This window comes from Hemitrygon akajei, chromosome 21, assembly GCF_048418815.1.
Source record: "Hemitrygon akajei chromosome 21, sHemAka1.3, whole genome shotgun sequence".
Lineage (NCBI taxonomy): Eukaryota > Metazoa > Chordata > Chondrichthyes > Myliobatiformes > Dasyatidae > Hemitrygon > Hemitrygon akajei.
The window spans coordinates 10,658,163-10,677,566 of NC_133144.1; the positions used below are offsets into that span (position 1 = coordinate 10,658,163).

The window sequence follows — 19,404 nt, forward strand, 5'->3', positions numbered from 1 at the left end:
CAATGTACCAAAAGCTTTCTTTACAACCCTATCTACCTGTGACGCCATCTTTAGAGAACTTCATATCTGTATTCCCAGATCCCTCTGTTCTACTGCACACCTCAGTGCCCTACCATTCACCTTGTATGTTCTACCTTGGTTTTTCCTTCTAAAGTGCAATACTTGTCTGTATTAAACTCCATCTGCCATTTTTCAGTCCATTTTTCCAGCTGGTCTAAATCCCTCTGCAAGCTTTGAAAACCTTCCTCACTGTCCACTACACCTCCAATCTTTGTATCATCAGCAAATTTGTTGATCCAATTTACCACATTATCATCCAGATCATTGATATAGTTGACAAATAACAGCACTGATTCCTGTGGCACACCACTAGTCACAAGCCTCCACTCAGAGAAGCAATCCTCCACTACCACTCTCTGACTTCTCCCATTAAGCCAATGTCTAATCCAATTTACTACCTCACCATGCGTACCTAGCGACTGAATCTTCCTAATTAACCTCCCATGCGGGACCTTGTCAAAGGCCTTACTGAAGCCCATGTAGACAACATCCACTGCCTTCCCTTCATCCACTTTCCTTGGAATCTCCTCAAAAAACTCTAATAGAAATGTCAACTGTTTATTAATTTATAGATGCTGCCAGACCTGCTGAGTTCATCCAGCATTTTGTGTGTGTTGCTCTGGATTTTCAGAGTCTCCAGAATCTCTTGTGTGCAGAAATCCTGCCTGTTCAGCACCACTGGTCCCGAGGGTGCCAGATTTCATTGTGTACCAACAGCTGTATTTGGCAAAGGCTCTGGGCTTTGGAAGTGGAGTACATTGCTCAAGCAATTTTCTCATCCCCTACCACCACTGTTCTCCCACCCTCCAACTTTTCTACCATATTTATGAAGATTTCTATCTTGTTGGGTGCAATGGCATCTGATATTTTGTGAGTATTAATTTATTTCAACCAATTTCCAAGCAGGAATGAGATTAATATGGCTTCCACCCACACCACAATTTTATTAATAACAATGGCAGAGTAGCAGTTAGCATAACACTGCTATAGATCAACCTGGGTTCAGTTACGCCATATGGAGTATGTATGTTCAACACGTGACCACTTGGGTTTCCTCTGGATGCTCCAGTGTCAATGTTCAAAGTAAATCTATTATCAAAGTACATATACATCACCATACACAATCTTGAGATTCATTTTTTTGTGGGCATACTCAGTGAATCCAAGAACCACAACAGAATCAAGGAAGACCGCACCCAACAGTGTGGACAAACAACCAATGTGAAAAAGATAACGAACTGTGCAAATACAAAAGAAAAAAAGTAATAATTAAAAATAAATAAACAATAAATATTGAGAACATGTTTCCTCCCACATTCCAAAGATTAATGGATTAGTAGGTTAATTGGTCACATGGGTGTAATTGGGCAACAGTCTCGTTGGGCTAGAAATACTTGTTACCATGCTGTCTCTAAATTCTTGTATTTACAAATCCAAGTACTACCTGTCTTTGTTAGCAATAAAAGTAACAAGAAAGATTTATCTATTCATTTGGTTGTTTTATTCCAGCCCTTCGAGCCACACTCACCCCAGCACTCCGGTTTAGCCCTATCCTAAGCATGGGACAATTTACAATGACGAATTAACCTACTAATCCGTACGTCTTTGGACTGTGAGGAAAACTTGAGCACCTGGAGCAAACCCACACTTGTCACAGGGAGGACGTAGACTCCTTACAGATGATGTTGGAATTGAACTCTGAACTCCAATGCCCCAAGCAGTACCCTTCGACTGAAGAGCAACTATTTCCTGCAAACTGCAGGTCCAAAGCAGAGGAGAAGGTGAGATGAGGTGAGGATAGAGGGGAAAGAGGATCCCACTGATTACAATATGCTTTTGTACAGAAAACTCTCTTCTGCAATCAAAAGTCTCGCGAGGGAGTGCCATGCTTTTGGGCTCAGGAAGCAGCCACAGCAGTGCGGTGAATGCAATGCGAGTGAATGGCATGGGCAGGGGTACCAGTGTGTGGCATATGAAGATGAATGCAGCCAATCCTAGCCCAGAGCTGATGGTGGTCTCAGCCCAAGCTCCCATGAACCAGCGAGCTCACCTAACAAGAAGAGCAAATCTCCTGAGCTTATTCCAGTCTGATAGCAGAAGGTAAATCTAAATGGTTTCAGATTCTGATTCATTTACATGGAAACATACGGTAAAATGTGTTATTTGTCTTAACAACCAACATAAACAAGGATGTGCTGGAAGCAGCCCACAAGTGTCCCCACACATTCTGGTGCCCACATAACATGCCCACACAGAACAACATAAGCAACAACAACAAAGCAGCAGGCAGCCCCTTTTCACCCCACCCACTGGCCATCCCCAGGCCTCCAAAGTGCAATGTGGTGCAGTGGTACTTGGTATAGACTGCCTTGAAGCTCTTTGATATCTGTGTTGGTTTATGTTTCTATTGTTTAGAAACATAGAAAACCTACAGCACGATACAGGCCCTTTGGCCCACGATACTGTGCCGAACATGTATACAGGTCAATCTTGGCTGTGTGGGAAAACAAACATGAAACGATGACCGCGACATTCAATTAATTCCGAGGTAGGTATAGATGTGTATTCTCATTATGGTATTCAGACTGATACAGGATACTAATAGAAAGATGTGGAAGTGGAAGGTATTGTCTAAGGTTAAAGCTTAAACAGTCATCTCCCCCACATGTTGACAAATAGAAATTAATCAAAAATATTGCTTAAATAAAGGTACAAAACAACAAAAGTAAGCATCTGCATTTTGTGTGTGTTGCTTCAGATTTCCAGCATCTGCAGAATCTCTTGTGTTTATTAGATGCTGGTTTTTTCCCCCTGGTAAGGAGAACTATAACCAGGGTCATAGTCTTAAAACAAAGGCATAGCTTTTCAGGGTTGAAATGAGAAGAAATGTCTTTACCCAGAGGGTGGTGAGTGTTTGGAATTCTCTATTCAAGGGCCTCAGTAACTTAAAGGAAGACTTTATAGATTTTTTTGATATTTGAGGAATCCAGAGATATAGAGTAGAAAAGGGTGCGAAGGTGAAAGATGGGCCGTGATGTTTTGAATGGTGAAGCAGGGATAAGATATAGAGATATAGAGTAGAAAAGGGTGCGAAGGTGAAAGATGGGCCATGATGTTTTGAATGGTGAAGCAGGGATAAGATATAGAGATATAGAGTAGAAAAGGGTGCGAAGGTGAAAGATGGGCCATGATGTTTTGAATGGTGAAGCAGGGATAAGGGACTGAGGAAACTACATTTTTTAATTTCTCTGTTCTGAACTGGAAAAACCATGTAAAATAATGGATCAGCTGTAGGTTTTATGGAGTAGATCATCAACAATTGTACTTGAAAATGAGTTTGACAAAGAGTAGAGGACCATCAAAACCCAGGGGAGACAGTAGAGGCTGATATATTAGAGATACTTAAGGGACTCTGAGAAAGTCACATGGATGATAGGAAGCTGAATGGTTGTGAAGGAAGAATTAGGTTGATAGTAGGTTAAAAGGTTGGCAGAACATTGTGAGCCAAAGTGCCTGTACTGTGCTGTAATGTTCTATGCCCTATGTACTTTAGGACATTGGTTGGTGGGTCACTGATAGATGGGCAAGGAGAGGTAATGAGGAGGAAAGAAATGTTACAGATCCAAAAGCTGGTAGAATTAAACTACCTTGTTTATTGTAACTATTGTTTTAAAAAAAGAAAATAAGTATGATGGATTATATTAGCAACTAGAGTTCCACACCATTGATCTGGAGACTTGAGACCCCTCATTGCAGTCCCATAGAGCCTGGCGATATTACTGCTGAAATGTTCTTTTTAGAGGTTTCTGCTCCCAATCCAAGGAATGATTATACACACACCCACAAAATGCTGGAGAAACTCAGCAAGTAGAGGTTGGCATGCTAGTGTAATAGTTACTATAATGCCTTACAGCACCACCTATTCTGGCTCAATTCCCACCACTGGTAAGGAGTTTGTAAATTCTCTCTGTAACAGCCTCCAGGTCTCCCATTTCCTCCCACATTCTAAATATGTACGGGCTAAGGTTAGTAAAATGTGGGCATGCCTTGTTACTTGTCAGCTGCCCTCAGTACATCCTTGGATTCTGTTGGTTCATGATTCAAAAGAATGCATTTCACTCTGCTTCAATGTACATGTGACAAATAAAACTAATAATTAAAACTACCTGCAAGAAAATTCTTTAATCAGGTGGCATCTATGAAAGGAAATAAGTAGATGGCATTTTAGGCTGAGACCCTTCATTAGGGCTAGTGCTGCTCAAGATTTCCAGCATCTGCAGAACCTCCTGTGCCACAGAAGGATGTAGCTGGGATAAAGGGAGGACAGCAGAGGTTCTCAGATTCCTGGGCTGGCAGATTTGTCGTATAAGGAGAGTTAAGTCTGTACCCTCTCGAGGTGGCTACACCATTTGTGAAGGTGATGCAGAGTTGGTATTTCCTCTGGGTGTGATGTACAGAATCAGCGGTTGCTGTCTCAAAATAAGGAGCCAGCCATCCAGCAGAGGATAGTGAATCCCTGAAATACATTCAGAATATATTTAAGTTTGAGATGTGTAGATTTTAGATATTAAAGGAATCAATGAGACTTGGGGGCAGTGCTGAGAGGCAAGAGTTCACCTCCCCCCCTCCCGTCCTTGCCTTTTTCCCATGGTCCACGCTCCTCTCCTATCAAATTCCTTCTGCTCCAGTCCTTTGCCTTTTCCACTTGCCATCTCCCAGCTGCTTACTTCATTCTCCGTCTTCCACAAACCTGGATTTACCTATCACCTTCCAACTTGTCCTCCTTCCCTTGTCCCCACCTTCTCATCTTAGCATCTATCCCCCTTCCATTCTTGTCCTAACAAAGGTCTTGGCCCAAAATGTGGACTATTTATTCATTTCCATAGATGTCGCCTGACCTGCTGAGTTCCTCCAGCATTTTTGTATCTGCTGCTCTAGATTTGCAGCATCTGCAGGATCTCTTGTGTTTTTGAGGTAAGAGTTCAAATATTATTCTGTCTGACACCAGAGTAAACATAAGGTACAATGTGGCCTACTTCTGTTCTCATTTCTTCTGCTGTTGTGAACTTTAGCTGCGAGTTGATCTGAACATCTTTGACCACCAGCCCCAGTTGTGTTCACACACCACTGAGATCAACTGCTCAGTCGTGACTCTGGCATGAGCAACTCTTCCAACCTGCACAGCCCATGGATTTGCCGATCACTAGTGACTCTGAACCTAGCGCAAAGAGTTTGAAGTATATTAGTCTCCTTACTGGGCTAGAAATCCCAGGGCAAAATGTGCTGATGAAGGGGCTTGGATTGACAGTTCATTCCTCTCCATAGATGCTGCCTGACTTACTGAGTTCCTCCAGCATGTTGCATGTGTTGATGGGTTTGGGTCTGTCTGGTCACTTGTGGCATCTTGTGGGGATCAGCATTCATGCATGTTTTCTTCTTGTTTGTGTAAGAATCTATGAAGAACAAGGTGCGGTTTTTCAATCCAAGTCTATTCTAATGTTCAACATACAGATTGGTTTCATAAACTTTAGTAGCCTCACATAACACACTTGCGGATAAAAAAAAAAGAAATTTCTGAATGATTAAAGTCCCCTTAAGATATAGGAGCAGAATTAGGCCTTTTGACCCATCGAGTCTGCTCCTCCATGCCATCATGGCTGATTTATTAAAGCCTCATCCTTGCTTTTATATTTTAGTTCTCTTTACAGGACAATTCAGCTGACACAGTGAGTGATGTTGGAGCTTTGGAAGGGTGCCAGAGTTTCCAAGTCAGTCTCAGAGCTGGGGCTAATCGCAGCCAGGTCCACAACACTGAACTACTCATAGAATGTGGCAACTAAATAAGTCGGGGTGTTGTTGGGGTCACTGCCTTTAACGTTGAGTCACATTCCCGGATCTGGCAAGTAAGACAGAAAACAAACTGTGCATAAATACATAATCATTTATTTACAAACAGACAAAAATGATCAAACATTTATGCTCCCCAAATTACAGAAACTACACAGTTAAATATTCAACAAATATGCTTAGTTAAAAGCATGCGCAGAGCATACCTTCCCAAAGGTTATGTGCATTGAACAAAGGAAGAGAGAGCAAGCCCCTTCCACGTGCTGTTTTATACCTGGGACATTTGAAACTACACACTAGGTGACTAAGCAATGGGAAAAGCAACTGCAGTTTCTAAACTAACCAATCAACAGAAGTGAGTAATGACGATCAAAAGAAGGCACCCCCCCCCCCCCAACCTAGTTTTTCATCTCATAAGGTGAGACACTGAGTGCCCAGTGGTAGGATAGTGGTTAAAATACTGTCCGAGCAGCCAGTGTTCTGCACTGTTGATCCAAAGGCGGGTTCAAATGCCTTGGTGGGAGCTCAGTAACTGAACCAAGTAATTGAATTAGTTCCAGTTTTGAAAAAAAACTGGGTTGCTGTCTGCCTTGCAGAGTTCCTACAGCATATTGTGTGTGTTGTAAATAATATGTTTAGGGGGATTTAGATTGCTGATGAGAAATTAACTCCCATTTTATTTTTAAAACAATATGGATGCGTTATCATAGTGGTTGTTAATGCACAGGAAATCCCGAGACCAGTTAGTATTGGAGGTCATGAGTTCAATTCCACTGCATCTGGCCAATTCAAGTCCAAGTAAACGTGGAAGAGAAGTCAGAGTAAATTTATTATCAAAGTATGTACGTGTCTCCATGGACTATCCCACAATTCATTTCCTTGCAGGCATTTATAGGAAAATGAAGAAACAGAATTTATGAAAATCTAAATAACAAAAACTGACAAACAACCAATGTGCAAAAGAATAAAATGTATGCAAATAATAAAAAAGAAAAGTTTTAATTTTCTCTACAAAGCTTGCCACTGGAAGTAGTGGCAAGTTCCCCAGACACCAAACCCAGCCCTGACTGTTGGCATCAGGTTTTTGTCCAATCTGTCTCACTAATATTCTGCAGGGAAAGAAATCTGCTCTCTTTACCAATAATCTACTGAAGGAACCCAGTGGCCAAAGCAACATCAGTGGAGGGAAAGGAATTTTTGATGTTTTGGATTAAGATTCTGCTTCAGGACTTGACCCCCACACATTAACAATTCTTCCTGCCATCCGCCACAGATATTTACTCAACCCACTAATTGTTGCTTCAGGTTCCAGCATCTGCTGTCTCTCATGTCTCCTGCTGTCTTTACCTGGTCTGACCTGCATTTGACTACACCATGTCCTGCTTTAATTTTAATTATCTCAGCTTATTCTGCAATAGTACCAAGATGGCCAAATGACATCTACATTCTATAACTGAATACATTAAACAAAGTGAAAGGTGTTTCTCCTATAGCTTCCCTGTACCATCACCAGCTTTTTAGGTAACATTTCAGTGACTATGCAACTACAGGATTAGCAAGAGTCAGGGCTGGATTTGGCTCCAGGGAACTTGCTCTAGTTGGTTCATACTTCCAGCAGAGCAGTGGCAAAGTAAAGCCTGGCAGAGAAACCTGGTCAAAGTAAATATATTATCGAAGTACATATACAGTACCTATAAAAAGTATTCACACTACCCCCCCAGACATTTTCATGTTTTATTGTTAAACAACATTGAATCACAGTGGATTTAATTTGTTTTTTTTTGACAGAAAAAGAAAATAGAAAAGCTCTTTCATGTCTAAGTGAAAACAGATCTCTGCAAAGTGATCTAAATTAATTACAAATATAAAACTCAAAATAATTGATTGCATAAGTATACACCAAATTATTACTGGTGCAGCCAATTGGTTTTAGAAATCACATATTTAGTTAAATGGAGTCAAGGTGTTTCAATTGATTGTAGTAAAAGTATATCTGTCTTTGGAAGATCTAACTGCTGGTGAGCCAATATCCTGGCAAAAACACATCACAAAGACAAAAAAAACACTTCAAGCAACTCTGCAAAGAGGTTATTGAAAAGCACAAGTCAGGAGGTGGATACAAGAAAATTTCCAAGTCACTGGATGTCCCTTGGAGTACAGTTAAATCAATCATCCAAAAAATGGAAAGAATATGGCACAGCTGTAAATCTGCCTAGAGCAGGCCGTCCTCAAAAACTAAGTGACTGTACAAGAAGGGGACTAGTGAGGGAGGCCACCAAGAAACCTATGACAACTCTGGAGGAGTTACAAGCTTCAGTGGCTGAGATGGGAGGGACTGTGTATGCAACAACTGTTGCCCGGGTGCTTCACCAGTCACAGCTTTATGGGAAAGTGGCAAAGAGAAAGCCACTGCTGAAAAAAACCTCACATGAAATCTCAGCTAGAGTTTGCCAGAAGGTATGTGGGAGTCTCCAAAGTCAGAGGAAAAAAGGTTCTATAGTCTGGTGAAACCAAAATTGAGCTTTGTGGTCAACAGTCTAAACGCTGTGTTTGGTAATAAGCCTCGTTATCAAGTGTGCTCGATGAGGGGTCACCAGTTGGGGGAAAAATACAGATGGTAAGCTGCAACAGCACATTAGTGCAAGGTATTTTGTTTAGTGCCAAATGAAAAAAATGCATGTTGTGAAGAAAATAAGTATTTACAAATAAACAAATGAAAACAAACGTACAAAAATTCACAAATATGCTGAGGTTTTCTCCAGGGCACATATGTAACTATTCACCAACCGTAAAATCCAACCTCCATTAGCAAAGCTAGACTGAAGGTTTAAAGCCGGTCTCGGCCTGAACCGTTGACTGTATTTTTTTCCCCATAGATGCTGCCTGGGCTGCTGAGCCCCTCAAGCATTTTGAGTGAGTGAGTGAGTGTGTGTGTGTGTGTGTGTGTGTGTGTGTGTGTGTGTGTGTGTGTGTGTGTGTGTGTGTGTGTGTGTGTGTGTGTGTGTGTGTGTGTGTGTGTGTGTGTGTGTGTGTGTGTGTGTGTGTGTGTGTGTGTGTGTGTGTGTGTGTGTTTGTGTTGCTGAGGGTTTAAATCTGCCTCCGCCTGGTCTAGAAGAAACAGAAAATTCTACTGTTGGTCTGGTGGGGGGGGGACATCACATGACTGGACCATAATTGTTTCAGATGCAGAATTAGGATATTTTAAACAGGGATTCTAACATGCTACTGTTTTGTTCCACAACAAATGCTAGTTAAACCCATACATGAGGTGTCCACATGCTCAGATGAATATAAAATGACAATGCCTCCCCACCAGTGGTGTTGTCTGTGTAGGGTGTATTGCGCCTGCTCCCACTAACCCAAACATTATTTTAGGACACCGCCAACTGTCCCTCTGGTCTTTTAGGGCCTTTCTCAGCAAACCGATGTAATGGTGTGAGTTAAAATAAATGAAACTGTTTGGAATGCCGGTGTCTAGAATCCTTATTTTTGTGAGTTATAAGCCAGTAGAGCACGTTAACTGAAGGGATTATTTTGAATAGCCAAGCTACTGATTGTTTTACCGTTGGGGTGTGTAAATGGTGAACTCACAAGAACTGCAGAACGGGAGGGCCAAGTGTGTGAACTACTGGGGGAACTGGACAAGGGACAGAATGAGGAGTGATTAACCTGCAAAGGGGCAAGATTAGCGGGAGAACTAACATCGCCAACCTGTTCTGTCACAACCACACATCATCAAAAACAGACCACCCCTACCGCGAAGCATGGTGGTGGGCTACATCATGCTGTGGGGATGCTTCACTGTAGCAGGCCCTGGAAGGCTTGTGAAAGTAGAGGGTAAAATTGATACAGCAAAATACAGGGAAATGTTGGAGGAAAACCTGATGCAGTCTACAAGAGAACTGCGACTTGAGAAGATTTGTTTATCAGCGAGACAATGACCCCAAGCATAAAACCAAAGCTACACAGGAATGGTTTAAAAACAACAAAGTTAATGTCCTGGAGTGGTCAGACCTCAATGCAATTGAGAATTTGTAGCTAGACTTGAAAAGGACTGTTCCCTCGTGATCCCCATGCAATCTGACAGAGCTTGAACAGCTTTGTAAAGAAGAATGGAGAAAAATTACAGTGTCCAGATGTACAAAGCTGATAGAGACCAATCCACACAGACTCAAGCTGTAATTGCTGCCAAAGGTGCATCTACTAAATACTGACTTTAAAGGGATGACTAATTATGCAATCAATTATTGAGTTTTATATTTGTAATTTATTTATATCACTTTGTAGAGATCTGTTTTTGCTTTGACATGAAAGTATTTTCTGTTGATTAGTGTCAAAAAAGCCAAATTAAATCCATTGCGATTCAACGCTATAAAGCATGAATACTTACAAGTGGGGCTGAATACTTTTTATAGACATTGTATGTCACCATTTTCAGCCCTGAGATTTATTTTCTTGTAGGTATTTCAGAATCAGAATCAGGTTTATTATCGCCGGCATGTGACGTGAAATTTGTTAACTTAGCAGCAGCAGTTCAATGCAATACATAATCTAGGAGACAGAGAGAAAAATAACAATGTTAAATAAAATAAAACATAATAATAAATAAACAAGTATATCAATTCTGTATATTGAATAGATTATTTAAAAATGTGCAAAAACAGAAATACTGTATATTAAAAAGTGAGGTATTTACAGGAAAATAAAAATTTACAATAGAATTTGTGGGAAAAATCTACATAAACACTGGCAATCAACTAATTTGCAAAAAAAGACAAATTACACAAATTAAAAGCGTGTGTATATATTGAGAGATAGATAGATAATACTGAGAACATGAGGTTTAGAGTTGTTGCTAGGTTGAATGAGTATATAGGTCATAGATTTAGCTCAGAGTTGTAGTGAGTGAAGTTATCCACACCAGTTCAGAAGCCTGATGGATGTAGGGTAATAACTGTTCCTGAACCTTGTGGTGTGGGATCTAAGGCTCCTGTACCCCCTTCCTGATGGCAGCAACGAGAAGAGAGTATGGCTTGGATGGTGGGGGTCCTTAATGATGGATGCTGCTTTCTTGTGACAGTGCTCCATGCAAATATACTCAATGGTGGGGATGGTTTTGTGGTGATGGACTGGGCTGTATGCATCACTTTCTGTAGACTTTTCTGTTCCTGGGCATTGGTGTTTCTATACCAGGCTGTGATGCAACCAGTTAGGATGCTCTTCACTGCACATCTATAGAATAACACTTTGAGATTGTCAGTAACAAGTTTTACCCATTCTTCCTTATCAGGCGGCTGAATTAATCTCAAGTAGCAGATCACTGCTGGATTCCCTTTCCATTTTCTTCAAGTCTGAGAACTTTTCTGCTACCTGATGAAGTTTTTGCCATTTAACATTGCCTCTCTGCGGGGAGGGTTTGAGGAAAAGTGCCCTGGGATTTGAGCATGGACTGAGAACAGAATAAAGCCTTTCCAGTTGGAGAATACGGCACTGGGTCTACAATGTGTGGCTGATGGGGAAGATGCAGTTTGTCTTTTTGTTAAGCAGAATCTATAATTGTTTTTCTAAATGTTGAACAAAAGAAGCTAATGAAATAAAAATGGTATGTTTTTTAATTGAAGTCTAAATAAAGTACTTGTTCTAGATTTTGGCTGTTCCCAGGCAAAGCATGAATTCTACTGCCCTCACTGTGCAATGAACTAAACAACTTCTCAACAATCACCTGAGATGGAAGCTTTGGTCAGGGTTTTTAATTAGGTCTTTTTATTGTGAAAAGATTTTAAGATAAAGAATGGACGGAGATGGGCGTCTTTCCACCATGCCTAACATTAAAAAAAAATCTAACCTACGCAGGAAACTATGCAAAAACAGCTTATGTATAGAAGTGATGTCCATAGAAAATGAGAGGCCAGAACACAAATCTTAATTCTGATGTATGGTAACAGAACCTGTAGCCGCTGTAGTGAGTTGTCATGAAGATCCATTCTTTATCCCTCAGGTAGTGGTGTTATCACTGTAACAGGGACATCATCAAGATGCGAGAAGATTGCAGTTTGATTCTTGCCTGTAAATCATAACCTGAAAAGGTTCTGCCGATGCTTGAAATCCAGAGGGGGGAATAAAACACAAAATGCTGGAGCAGCTCAGCAGGTAAGGCAGCATCTATGGAGTGGAATAAAACAGTTGACTTAGCAGTCCTTGTGCAGGATTCCCTAAACTTTAATTTGCAGGTTGAATCTGTGGTGAGGAAGGCAAATATGATATTAGTATTAATTTCAAGAAGACAAGGATGTAATGTTGAGACTTTATAAAGCACTGGTGAGGCCTCACTTGGCGTATTCTGAGCAGTTTTGGGCTCCTTATCTTAGAAAGGATGTGCTGACACTGGAGAGGGTTCAAAGGAGGTTCACGAAAATAATTCCAGGATTGAATGGCTTGTCATATAAAGAGCGTTTGATGGCTCTGGGTCTGTATTCACTGGAATTCAGAAGAATGAGGGGCGTCCTAATTGAAACCTATTGAATTGTGATAGGCCTTGATAGGGTGGATGTGGAGAGGATGGTTCCTATGGTGGGAAAGTCTAAGACCAGAGGGACAGACTCAGAATAGAGAGCCATTCTTTTAGAACAGAGATGAAGAGGAATTTCTTTAGGCAGAGAGTGGTGAATCTGTGGAATTCATTGCCACAGGCAGCTGTGAAGGCCAAGTCATTTGGTATATTTAAGGCAGAGGTTGATAGATTCTTGATTAGTCAGGGCACGAAGGGCTACGGAGAGAAGGCAGGAGACTGGGGTTGAGAGGGAGAATTAGATCAGCCATGATGAAATGGTGAAGCAGGCTCAATGGGCCAAATGGCCTAATTCTGCTCCTATGTCTTATGGCCTCAGTAGCATAGCTGTTAGCACGATGCTATTGTAAGGAGTTTCAGTATGCCTGTGTTATGTGGGGGTTTTCTCTGGGTACTCCAGTTTTCTCCTACAGTTCAAAGGGTAGGTTCATTGGTCATTGTAAACTGTCCTGTGATTGGGCTAGAGTGAAATCAGGATTGTGGTGTTTCTGGGTGGCTGAGTCCAAAGGGATGGAAGGGCTGTCTCACTAAATAAATGAAATAAACGTCAGGGCTGAAAACAAAGGGGGAAGACACTAGAATCAGAAACAACAAATCCTGCCCTTGTAAAGTCCAGATTCAAAATTATCCAAGGAACATTCATAAACACAAGAAATTCTGTACATGCTGGAAATCCAGAGTAACACAAACGAAATTCTGGAGAAACTCGGCAGGTCAGGTAGCATCCATGAAAAGGAATTAACAGTCGGCATTTTAGGCCGAGACTTTTCATTAGAATTGTTTATTCCTTTTCATAGATGCTGCTTGACCTGCTCAGTTCCTCCAGCATCTTGTGTGTGTTCATCTCTGATTCTCTATTTATATATAAGTAGCACAGGAGAATTGTAGTTTGGCTGTTGTGGATGACAAGATTGGACTTGGTTGGTGTCACTACTAGAGTACAAACCACTGTAGCTCTCTATTGGGGTTCTCACACAATTCAACTGGAGCAACAATAACTGACTGTTCCTTAATAACACAATAAATGTGAGAAACATTAGAGAGAAATAAATTAGTTTTGGCTGACTTACTGAGTACGTCCAGCATTTTGTGTGTGCTACTCAAGATTTCCAGCATCTACAGGATCTCTTGTGTTTTTGAGGTAAGAGATCAGCCATTATTCTGTCTGACACAAGAGTAAACATCAGGTACAATGTGGCCTACTTCTGTTCTCATTTCTTCTGCTGTTGTGAACTTTAGCTGCGAGTTGATCCGAACATCTTTGACCACCAGCTCCAGTTCACACACCACTGAGATCAACTGCTCAGTCGTGACTCTGGCAGTGAGCAACTCTTCCAACCTGCACAACCCACGGTTGGTGATCACCAGTGGCTCTGAATCTAGCCCAGAGAGTTTGAGGCATTAATCTCACTGTAGTGTTAATGTGACTCGGACACCGCAGTATATTAAACACACACGTTTATTCACCAGACTTCCATTTTACAAAACCCCCACGTTCTGACATCATACGCACTCTGACCTACGAATACTCACATAATACATTACATCCCCCTTCTCAAGTTTTTTTTTACAATACTGTGAATTACCAAAACAATGCCTCTAGGTATGACTTTCTAACAGTACAACAGCCATGACATAAACTAATAAAAATCTTAACTTCTTATACTGTATTTTACATTGTATCTTACAATACTAACAGCAGTATATTTTCTTTTACTAACATAGACTAATAAACCTTTTATTTCACACCTTGGAACTTATAACATGTGATTTTGTCTCAAACTGTGCAAGACTGTAGGTAGATCTAGTCTCTGTATCTAGCTGGAAGTTTGACTTGTCTCCCAGACCTTGTGCGATAGAACTGTGACTGTGCTTGTCCTTCAGAGTCAGTCTCTCGAGTAACCTTTGTGTCTGCATTTCCACCTCGGTCTGTCTGCGCCGAACTTTCACCGTCATTGTGTCGTGGGGTTTCGTCACACCCCTCACTCTTGGTGTCGTTTGTTTCCATGTCTGTATCCGTGGAAATGTCCTGTGTATCTGTACGTGGAAACACCCTCTCACCTGTCTTCAGCAGATGCTTCCTGATCCTCCTGTAGACTCTTCCATCCGGCGTGTGAACTATGAAGGATCTTGGTTGCTGATGCCTGTTCACAACCACAGCTGGCTGCCAAGTGTCTCCTCTCTGTATTCTGACATTTTCACCTATATGCAGATCTGGTAACTATCTTGTATGTCTGTCATAGTAGCTCTTTTGCTTTATTTGCTTGTACTTTAGCTTGTCATGTACTTGAGCATTACTTTCAGGAGTCAGTAGAGTTGTGGATGTTGGCAGCTTGGACTTCAGACGACGTCCCACCAACAGCTGTGCAGGAGAGAACCCCACACCCTCAATCGTTGTGTTGTGGTATTCAAGCAGAGCAATGTACGGGTCACTGTTGCTGCTTTGTGCCTTCTTAAGCATGTTCTTCACAGTTTGTACAGTTCTCTCTGCTTGTCCATTAGACTGAGCGTGCCCAGGACTGGAAGTAACATGTTAAAATTCCCAGCTTTCTGAAAACCCTCTGAACTTACCACTGGCATATTGTGGACCATTGTCACTGACGACAATATCTGGAATACCATGTCTTGCAAATGTCGACTTCATTGCGGTAATGACACCTAGACTGGACGTGTCAGTTAACTTGGTGATTTCTGGATATTTTGAATAGTAGTCCACACAAAGCAGATATTCTGCACCATTGTAGTGTAAGAGATCTGTGCCAAGCTTCTCCCATGGTCTTCCTGGTAGTGGGTGGGGAAGCAAAGGCTCTCTTGGATTGCTGTTTTTATTTTCATTACAGACAGCACACAGAGACACAATGTCCTCTATCTGAGTTGACATACCTGGCCAATAGAGAATGTCCCTTGCTCTTTCTTTACATTTCACTATCCCCAGGTGTGACTCATGAATTCTGTTGAGCATTTCCTGTCTCATTTGATTTGGTACTATGTTTTGCCGCTTTGAACATTAGTCCTGATACATAGCTACTTTCCTCTTTAAATGTCCAGTATTTTTGTATTTCTTTTGGAACATCTTTTCTTTCCGTTGGCCATCCATTCATTGTAATGTCTCTTAGCATTTGCATTTCAGGATCTTCTGCAGTCGCTTTCCTGAACATGTTCAACTTCTCCTCAGAGATGGGAAGCTGAGGTGTAACCCAGTTGACCTCCAGCTCTCTTCCTAGCAACTCTTCCTTTTGCTCTTTGAGGTAAGCACGGCTCAAAGCATCAGCGATGTACAGTTCTTTTCCTGGCTTATAGGTGACTGTGAGAGTGTACCTCTGTAGCCTGAGAAGCATCCTTTGTAGCCTCATAGGAGCTTGGTGAAGTGGCTTTTTGAAGATGCTCTCAAGTGGTTTGTGATCACTCTCAACCTGGATTTCTTTGCCATATACATACTGGTGGAACTTCTCACACCCATAAACTATGGCAAGTAATCCCTTCTCAATTTGAGCATATCGGCGTTGACAGTCTGTAAGTGCTCGTGACCCATACAGGCCTCCCATCCTGCAGTATAACAGCTCCTATTCCTTCCGAACTGGCATCCACAGACATTGTCACCGGTTTATTGACATCATAGAACTTGAGTGCTGGTGCATTGGTAACCAACTGCTTCAATGTGTCAAAACTTTTCTTTTGTTCATCTTCCCAATGCCATTCAGTGTTGCTCTCTAGTAGCTTTCAAAGTGGAGCACTGACCTCCAATAAGTTGGGAATGAACTTGGCAAGATACTGTATCATGCCCATGAACCTCAAAGGTCCTTGCTTGTCTTCAGGTGGTGGTAGCTGTACCACAGCCCTGACCTTTTCATTATCTGGTTTTAGCCCATCAGCGCTGAGTACGTGACCTATGTATTTGATCTCTGTAGTTCTGATCCTACATTTGCTTTAGTTCAGTTTTAGGTTGTATTCACGTGCTCTCTCCAGAAGCTTCCTCAGTCTCTGATCATGTTCCTCAATTGTGTCACCCCATATCAGCAAATCATCAATGATACTGACCACTCCATCCAGGCCTTCAATCATTTGTGCCACTGACCTCTGGAATACCTCTGATGCAGAAGAAATCCCAAAGGGTAGACGCAGGAAACGACATCTCCCTATGGGCGTGTTGAAAGTGCATAGTTTGGAACTTTCTTCATCCAGCTTGATCTGCCAGAAACCTTGATTTGCATCCAATACTGAAAAGTATTTTGCATTAGGCATGCGGGAGACAACCTCTTCAACCGTGAGCAGCGGACAGTGCTCTCTTTTGATGGCTCGGTTGAGATCTTGTGGATCCATGCAAATCCTAATCTTTTTCTCTGTGACCACTGTCACCATACTATTCACCCAGTCGGTCGGTTCTATTTCTCTCGTTATGACTCCCATCTGTTCCATTCTGTGTAGCTCCTCCACTACTCGATCCCTGAGAGCTACTGGAATCTTTCTCGGAGCATGCACGACTGGTGCAACAGTTGGATCAATCTGGATATGGTGTTCCCCTGGTAAACATCCTAGTCCAGAAAACAAGTCGGCAAAGTATTTGAGAAAGTCATTTTCTTTCTCAACACCATAGATTCGCTTCACCAGGCCTAGCTCTATGCATGTTGCTCTGCCTAGTATTGCCGAAACATGCTGTTGCACAATCTCACACTCTATCTTGTGTTTCTGTCCTTTATACACACAGGTGAGTGTTTTCTTTCCCAATGATGCTGTCTTGTGGCCAAAATATCCAACAAGCTTGCAGGTGGATTTTCCAAGTTTTCCTCTGATGTCCAGTGAGTTGAATGTTTCTGCTGACATTACATTGCACTTCGCCCCAGGGTCAAGCTTAAATGTCACATTCCTCCTGTTTATTGTCAGATCTTGAGTCCATTCATCTTCAACATCCATCTCTGCATTATTAATATTCTTGATGCATTCCTCCTGTTCCACTTCAATTGTTCCAATGAACATGTCACTGTTGCACTCACTCTGTTCCACAGCATGCATTTTCCTTGCTTGCTCCTGCGATTTGCACATCTTTGCAAAGTGATTTTTCTTTCTGCATAATTTGCATGTCTTACCAAAGACTGGACATTTTCTGTATCCATGTTTATAACCACATCTGTTGCAGTTAACTTCCTTTTGATTATCCTGTGGAGCTGGCTTTGTCCTACTCTTGTCAGTTCTCACAGCTTTTATTTTGTATACTTCAGTCTCTTCATTAAGCATTTTAACCTGACTCGACGTGATCTCGCTAGCACGGCACATATTAATCGCTTTTCCCAATGTAAGCTCCGCCTCTCAACAGCCTGCCTCTCACATGATCATCTCGTATGCCGCATACAATCCTGTCGCGTATTAAAGAATCATGCAGTTGTCCGAACTCTCAGTTTTTTACCTTGTTCTGCAAATCTGTTATGTAGGTGTCTATAGTCTCTGTCGGTCCCTGAGCCCTCGTAAAAAATGTGTCGAATGTACAGTAGGTTTTTTCTCGGTTCGCAGTAATCTTGAAACTTTTTCTTCAACACTTCAATTTTATCTCACTCACCCTCTTGGAAGACAAACGTGTTGCAAACCTTTATTGCCTCAGCTCCTGCTACATGCAGAAACGTAGCACATTGCACTTTCTCCGTCTTGTCATCTACGCCACTAGCAGTGCAAAACAGCTCAAACTGCTGGAGCCACACCTTCCAATTCTCAGCAATATTCCCTCGTAGGCTTAAACTCGACGGTGGCTGTAACTGTGACATCTTTTTACGTGTCTTCTCTTCCTTTCCTTTGCGCTTTCTTCTGACACCATGTAGCGTTAATGTGACTCGGACACCGCAGTATTAAACACACACGTTTATTCACCAGACTTCCATTTTACAAAACCCCCGCGTTCTGACGTCATACGCACTCTGACCTACGAATACTCACATAATACATTACACCCACTGGACTGAGAAATCACATGGAAAAACAGTGCTGATGAAGGTCTCAGCCTGAAATGTTGACTCTTTATTCCTCTCCATAGATGCTGCCTGACTTGCTCAGTTCCCCAGCATTTTGTGTGTGTGTTGCTCAAGATTTCCAGCATTTGCAGAATATTGTGTTTGGGGTTCTGTGCTCAGTGTAAATATTGTCAGCTAGCTGCCAAATGAACTTGAACTTGGGAGCAACATCCAATCTACTGGAGCAACTCAGCAGGTCAAGCAGCATCTGTGGGTGAAATATACCTGATGCAAGGGATTTTAATTCAAAACATCAACAATTCCTCCATTGCCACCCCCACAGATGCTGCTCAGCCTGATGATTTCCTCCAGCAGATTGTTGCTCCAGATTCCAGCATCTGCAGTCTATGTGTCTCTGGTTTAAACCTGGAGTGATCTCTTAAACAGCAGTGTTTGGGAAAGGGGCGACTTCCCGATAAATAAAAAATCTGATCTTTGTTTCTGAACACGTTGACCAGAGCATTTGCTACAATGGAAGTCAGAGTGGGTGGGTTGTGGGCAATCAGCCAGCTATCTGCTGATAAATGCAAATGTCTAATGGCAACAGGCCAGTGTCTGTGTTGTTTAACTGCAACAACATTCCGCATTCATGCTTTTTTTTGTCCTACTTATGTATCGCACGATCGGTGTGGATGGCACACAAACAAAAGCTTTTTCCTGTATTGTTAATACATGTAACAATACCAAACAAGTCAGTAAGGGGATTTGGGTCAAATTGGACCCTAAAAAGTTGAGAGAAGGTATGAAATACTTCCCGCCAAAACTTTTCAATTGTAGGGCAAAACCAAAACATATGAATTAAAGAGGCATCAGCAGAGTTGCATTTATTACAAAGTGGAGAAACATTCGGGTAAAAACTGGAGAGCTTCTGTTTAGAAATGTAAGCTCTATGAACCACTTTAAATTGTAGAAGAGAATGACGAGCACAGAAAG

At 41.8% G+C, this 19,404-nt stretch overlaps 1 protein-coding gene and 1 long non-coding RNA gene across 2 annotated transcripts in view; one reads left to right on the forward strand and one right to left on the reverse strand.

Annotated features, from left to right (window-relative positions):
* LOC140714075 (tubulin polyglutamylase ttll6-like) overlaps nt 1-11,504 on the forward strand; it is a 59,305-nt gene extending 47,801 nt beyond the window's left edge. The window contains exons 15-16 of the mRNA XM_073024788.1: nt 1,905-2,160; nt 11,198-11,504. Of these exons, the coding sequence (XP_072880889.1) occupies nt 1,905-2,160; nt 11,198-11,210 (269 nt within the window). The 3' untranslated portion in view covers nt 11,211-11,504. The remainder of the gene's footprint in view (nt 1-1,904; nt 2,161-11,197) is intronic.
* On the reverse strand, nt 3,500-12,300 carry LOC140714077 (uncharacterized). The gene is made up of 3 exons (XR_012095822.1): nt 11,856-12,300; nt 10,298-10,458; nt 3,500-5,956 (listed from the first exon to the last, which is right to left on the reverse strand). It is a non-coding gene; the product is annotated as an uncharacterized lncRNA (long non-coding RNA).
* Nucleotides 12,301-19,404: the final 7,104 nt, after the last annotated feature.